General features: G+C 50.7%; 1 protein-coding gene across 1 annotated transcript in view; it reads right to left on the bottom strand.

Annotated features, from left to right (window-relative positions):
• Positions 1-4,868, bottom strand: part of KCMF1 (potassium channel modulatory factor 1) — an 89,346-nt gene extending 84,478 nt beyond the window's left edge. Inside the window, 1 exon segment of the mRNA XM_017514948.2 lies at positions 4,671-4,868. Within this exon segment, the coding sequence (XP_017370437.2) occupies positions 4,671-4,686 (16 nt within the window). The 5' untranslated portion in view covers positions 4,687-4,868.
• Between the last annotated feature and the right edge of the window lie 1,491 nt (positions 4,869-6,359).

Genomic DNA, 6,359 nt, shown 5'->3' with positions numbered 1-6,359 from the left:
TCTCAAACAATTTTTTTTTTTAAGAGATAGGGTCTGTCAGCCTCCCAAGTAGCTGGGACTACCACTGCAACCAGCTTGAAATTTCCAACAATTTTATCCAAAATCAAAAGTGGCTCAGAAAGAGTCAAGAAGGCACCCAAGAGAAAAGTGCTAGAATCACAGTAGAGTCCCTCTCTGAAATTTGACAAAATTAGTAAGAAAAAAGTTGGCAATTACTTTGTCATCAACGTTTACCCCCTTCCTTACGGCATGTTTCACACTACACTATGGAAGCTAGCTAAAAGATGCATATTCCTCGCCAGACTTAAGGTAAATAGCTGCATGTCATTCACTTATCCTCACATTCTTTGGAACCTAGCAAACTGCCTTACACATAGCAGTGACTGAAAGACTGAATGATTTAAGGCGACACGTGTACCTAGATCCAGGTAATCAATGAGACTCTAGTAAGAACAGTCATAGTTTCATTTTAGCTAATAAGCACTGAGTAATTTGATAAGTTGCTTTTTTTATTTGGAAAGTTTTAAAAGTAGATTTTAAGCTCTGAATAACATATTTACATTTTAAATGTATTTGAAAGTATGGTAGTGAGACATTAAAAAAATACATCAACATGGCCGGGCGCGGTGGATCACGCCTATAATCCCTACACTTTGAGAGGCTGAGGCGGGTGGATCACGAGGTCAAGAGATGGAGAACATCCTGGTCAACATGGCAAAACCCGGTATCTACTAAAAATACAAAAATTAGCTGGGCATGGTGGCGCATGCCTGTAGTCCCAGCTACTTGGGAGGCTGAGGCAGGAGAATTGTTTAAACCCAGGAGGCAGAGGTTGCGGTAAGCCGAGATCGCACCATTGCACTCCAGCCTGGGTAACAAGAGCGAAACTCCGCCTCCAAAAAAAAAAAAAACACACATTAACGTAAAAAATGATTGGGCTCACTGTGGAACTAGACAGCATTGGTAGGGTGAACATAAAGTGACTGGGCGCTAATCTCTATAAAATGTTACCATGAGAAGAACACCACAAAGTGAGTTAAAGTGGCCCTGGAATTCTTACCAGAAAAGTATTAACAGGCAAACAGAAAAAATGTAGAGTACTGCCATCTCCACTAAGGGTCTGGAAGGTGGGGAGCCTGTTGCCACTCCTGAGGAACAATTACTTCCATTCCAATTCACATGGTGCTGCTGAAAACTGAGGTACAGAAGAGATGGTTCAGTCTGTGAACTCACTTCCCGTCACCCAAAGAAAATGATGGAATAGCAAGCCGACTGGGCCCTTTCTAGACTTCTGACAGTTCAAGCTCCATCAGTGCTCTAAAGCGTCAGTCTAGGGAAGAGGTAAGGCAAACCACAGCCCTCAGGCCAAATCCAACCACTACTTTTTATACAGCCCAAAAGTTAAGAATGATTATTTGTATTTTTGAATAGTGGGGGTGGGGGGTGTCAAATGACAAATCATATTTCATGACACATGAAAATTATATGAAATTCAAATGTCAGTGTCCATAAATAAAGTTTTAATTGGAACACAGCCATGCTCATTCAATTACATGTTGTCTATAGCTGCTTTAGGGCTATTTCAGCTCACTAAGCCTGCAACGTTTGCCACCTGGCCCCCTAGAGAAGCAGCATGCTGACCCCTGGACTAGAGCATTTCTCTACACTCCTGGTTGCACTGTCTTTCTGAGAAGCAGCCCACTGCTTCACAGGGTTGAGCCTTCAAGCTTGTCAAGTGTCCATCTTGGGACTGTGTCGTCCAAAGTTATATTAATGAAATAATAGAATTTAGTGTAATTCATTAGGGTGGTTACAAAGACAAAGTAACATATAACTTGCACACACAAGGCTCTGAACAGGAAGCACCATGCAAGTACATGTTAGGCATGTTCAAACCTTTTACCTGACTATTACATCCACTTCATGGTCACACTACTGAAAGGAAACAAGGACTACAGAGAATTTAGAGGTGGACAGATGACTGAGAGCACAAAAATTATACCACTAAATAAATGCTGAGGCCAGGTGTGGTGGCTCAAGCCTATAATCCCAGCACTTTGGGAGCTGAGGCGGGTGGATCACCTGAGGTCAGGAGTTCGAGACCAGCCTGACCAAAATGGTGAAACTCTCTTTCTGCTAAAAATATAAAAATTAGCTGGGCGTAGTGTTGGGCACCTGTAATCCCACCTACTCCGGAGGCTGAGGCAGGAGAATCACTTGAACCTGGGGGGCAGAAGTTTCAGTGACCAGAGATAGCGCCATTCCATTCCAACCTGGGTAACACAGCAAGGCTCCATCTCAAAAAAAAAAAAGAAAAAGAAAAGAAATGCTGAAAGAAATGGGATTCGTTGGCCCAAAAGGGAGAAAGGTAAGAAAATAACTGATAGTAGCAAGGGTGCCAAACCCTGTATTTGCTAATAGGTCAAAGTCTTACTGATGACAATAATGGCAGTCTGAACTAATATTCCACAAAATAGGTATCTAATGAATTAAATGTAACTCATGAGACTGTTATTCCTGTCTTAGGCCATAAACTAGACCCTTGAAAGATAATCATGGCCAAATATTGTACTCTAAGTCTTCAACAGATTATTTAGGTACGTTCCCTTTTCATTAGGCATGTTCTATTTGCTGACATTAATGTAAGCTCCTAGGAAAGGTGCGCTACTAGTGTGCAGAGGTTCAGTAATATTCAAGTAACTAAAAGGTAATTAAGTTTCATAGCCACACACCTTTGCACAGGACCAAATATGGAGAAATGGACTTAAATTACAGAATGTAGGTTACATTCAAGAATGTTCCAACTATGATATTTTAATTACTCTAACAGAGCACTGAGGGTGAAGGAATTTTCTTCCCAGGACACCGTTCAATTAGAATGCTCCGTCTGGAACTATCTGGATGCTTTCTTAGAGCAAGGAGAATGGATCTGAAACACTCTTCTTCCATGGCAGTGATTCTGTAATTTTAACTCTCCCAGTTTTTAAAAGTAAGAGAGCCTGCAGCCATTGCTAACTTTTGTTTTGTCTTGAAGGTGGTCAATGTACATAGGACTACAGTTTAAGATAAACTTTAATATCCCAAATTAAAATTTGATTATAACTTTAATTACGACTTTTTAAAATTACAGAGATAAGGATGCATTTCTATTAAACAGAAATAGTGGGAAAATAGGCATAGCTTCCTACTTCTCTGCTCCTTTCAATGAGGCTAGGTACTTGATTATTTCAAAACGTCCAACACTTAAACATAGCAAGTACTCAATAAATGCTTTGTGAAGAAAATATAGTATATTTCCTATTAGTTTTGTAACTTTTGAAATACAGAACAGAACCACTGAACACAGAATATTCTTTGAGTCAATCTCAACGTTGCAATTAGTAACGTGAATTTTGAAACTTGTTCTAAATACAATTTTAATCAATCTGAGTTTTTCAGCCTTGAAATTCTAAGGTCTGTATTTCCCAAAGAATATCCTTCCCATAGTGCGAAGCACACACTAAACTGACTCACTAAACTTTCTCCACTCCTACATCACCTATACAGGATTTTAAAATCATGAATACACAAACTTTTAAGCCACTTCTACAATCTTGTATTAACCTTAGCAGGATAAACTTTTCGCCAAATCTCTTTTAACACTTTTTATCCAAAAACCTGTAGTAGTGAAACAAAGAAAACACAACCCCCTCCTCCTTTTCTAAACCATATGGCAGTAAATTAAAGTTAACTTATTTCTTACCAGCTCAAAGCCTAAACATCGACCCTAAACATTTGTCTCTTTGTGCCCTGGGACTGGGCTTAGAGCTGTCTGCTTATTTGCAACTGTACTCCAACCACGTTTTTAAATCTTACAACAAGGTCCAAAACGACCCCCGACCATGAACAGACCTCACCATCGTCATTTTCCAAAACCTAGTCTGGTAGGCAGCACATGCCGACGAGGGCCCCGGGGCTGGCGGGGAGCGAGTCCTGATCCGCCTGGGTGACTGAGCAGGGAGTTTGCTTGCCGCGACGGGGTCGGATCCACCCCGGGAACTTGTTACCCGAGCCCAGGGACGCGCTGAGGCCTAGCCGCGAGGCCGGGGCGGGCTCCAGGCGGCGAGGGTTTCCTGTCCCCTGGCCGCAGAGCCTTCCCGCCAGCCCCGCGGTCGCCCGCAGGCGGGGACACTCGCCGTCGTCTCCCGGCGACCGGACGCGCCTGCCGGGTCCCGGGCCGGCTCTTTCGCCTCCTGCTGCCGCCCGCGGCCCGGCTCTGCGACCACACCGGGCTCTTCCGGGGCGGTGGGAGCGCTAGGCCGCGCTGGGGCCCGTGGCTCCCGGACCGGCCGGGCGGGCCTCGGCGTCCAGTATCAGTCCCGAGGGCCGAGCTCCCGCCGGTAACGGGCCCCACCGCCTCCCCTCCCCCCCTCGCCCCATGACAGTGCAAACCCTCCGGCCGCCCCGGCCGCCCCGCCTCCAGCACAAGGCCCAGCTAAGGGCCGCGGCCGTGGCGGTAGCAGCGCCGCGGCTCTCCGCCCTCGCTCGCTCGCTCCCGGGTCCAGCGCCTCGGGCCCGGCTCAGGCTCGGCCAAAGTCTCCGCCGCTTCCTGGCCGCCCTCCGCCGCGCCCGGCCCGGGCGGGGTAGGCCGAGGCCCGGGCGGTGCGGGTGGGGGCGGGGGCTCCTCTCACCTTCATGTCGGGACATCCTAGTTCAGACGGTGGCGGCGCGGCCCCTCCCGGGCTCCGGCTGCAGTGTCCCCCGCGGGGTCCCGGCGCTGCCCGCGCCGGCCGGCCGACTCCCACTCGACTCCTGGGCTCGGCCGCGGGGGCGGGGTGGGCAGGGGAGCGCTCCCGCGGCGGCGGCGGCGGCGGCGGGGAGGCGGCGCGGGGCGGGAATGGGGCCGGGCCTGGTCGGGGCTGAGCTCCTCCAGGAGGCGGGTCCGACGCCGCGGCTCCGCCGGCGCCCGCCGTGACTCCGGTCACTCTCGGGCCCGCCGGCTCCCGGCAGCGGCGCGGCGCTCCGCAAATCCCGCTCCTCCCCTCCCCCAGCCCACCCCCCGCCCCTCTCCCCCGGCTCCCGGCCGCCGCCTCCTCCTCCTCTTCCTCCTCCTCCGCCTCCTTCCGCCGCCCGCACGCCAGCCCCGCCTCTCGCTGCCCGCGCCGGGCCCAGCCGCCCCGAGGCCCCGCGGCCAGCGGGGGCGGCGCGGCGGCGGCGGCTCGGGTCGCGGCGCTTGCCCGCGCTTGCCAGCAGGCCGCGATCAGGCGCCCGAGCCCAGCCTCCGCCTAGCCGCCGCCGCGCCGCCCCTCGCCGCGCGTAGGGAGGAAGAGGAAATGCCCAGCGCCGGCTCCAGCGGCTCACCCGCGCGGCCTGAGGAGCGCCCGCCTGCCTCGCCGCCCCCAGCTCCGCCTGGGGCGGGCCTGGGCCTTGGGCTGGGCCGGCCGCGGGCAGTGGGTGCTTCTCTGCGGCGAGCTGCGACTCAGAGGGGCTACTGTCCCCAGGTGTATGGCCCCCGGGCCGGCCGCGGGCAGCGAGCTCCGGCCCCACGGAGAGGCCACGGACCGCCTGAGGACTTGTGTTTGTGTGTATTTTAAGACAATAGCCCAGAAGGGAAAGGCAGCTGGCTACCGGTCGTCGCCGGCATTCGCCGGCCGGGTTCCTGGCGGTCGGGAGGGAAGCTGGGAGGCTGCCGGGCTCCGAGGCCGACTAGACTCCGCGCCGGGCAACCCCGGAGTCCGGCGGTATCCGCGCAAACTGTCCCCGCGCCTTGGCTCACCGTGAATGCCCTGCCTTGAAAACTTGGAGTTTTTTGTTTCCTGCAAGTGGTCTGCTTTTCCGATTTTATCTGTGTTTTACATTTTTACTCTCTTTCTTATTGTCAACTTTGTTTTCAGGCATTATTAATTCAACAAATTTTTGTACTGCCCCTTACCACGTGTCGGTGTTAGCGTGGTTTGGTGGAAATTGATGGCGCTTTGAAGTCAAGACAGATCGGCCATGGGATTTTGGCTCTGATATCCTCTGTGTAACCGTGGACGAGTATCAGGGCTTGCTGAGCCTCCATTTGTCTGTTTGGTTTTTGTGGTTGTTTTAATTTATCTTTTTCCATTTGAAGTTGTGGTTTTTGCATAAAATTGAACTGTTAACAGGCTAAGTCAACTGCAATTGGAATCTAGGGTACTGCTTGCTTTGGGGTTACTTTTATACTCTCCAACATTCACTGACTGTGTGACCTCTTAACCTCTCTGTGCCCTGACTTCTCTGTCTCTAAAATGGACATAACAGATGTTTAATAATAAGAGAGTTGGAGGTGAAGTGCTAAAATGCATATAAAATACCTACCACAGGACACAGTAAAAAGATTGTTACCGTATTTCATT

Source organism: Cebus imitator, unplaced genomic scaffold (assembly GCF_001604975.1).
Source record: "Cebus imitator isolate Cc_AM_T3 unplaced genomic scaffold, Cebus_imitator-1.0 Scaffold539, whole genome shotgun sequence".
In the NCBI taxonomy this organism is placed as follows: domain Eukaryota; kingdom Metazoa; phylum Chordata; class Mammalia; order Primates; family Cebidae; genus Cebus; species Cebus imitator.
Note: the sequence above shows the minus strand (reverse complement) of the source record. Positions and strands in the feature narration are given on the sequence as shown.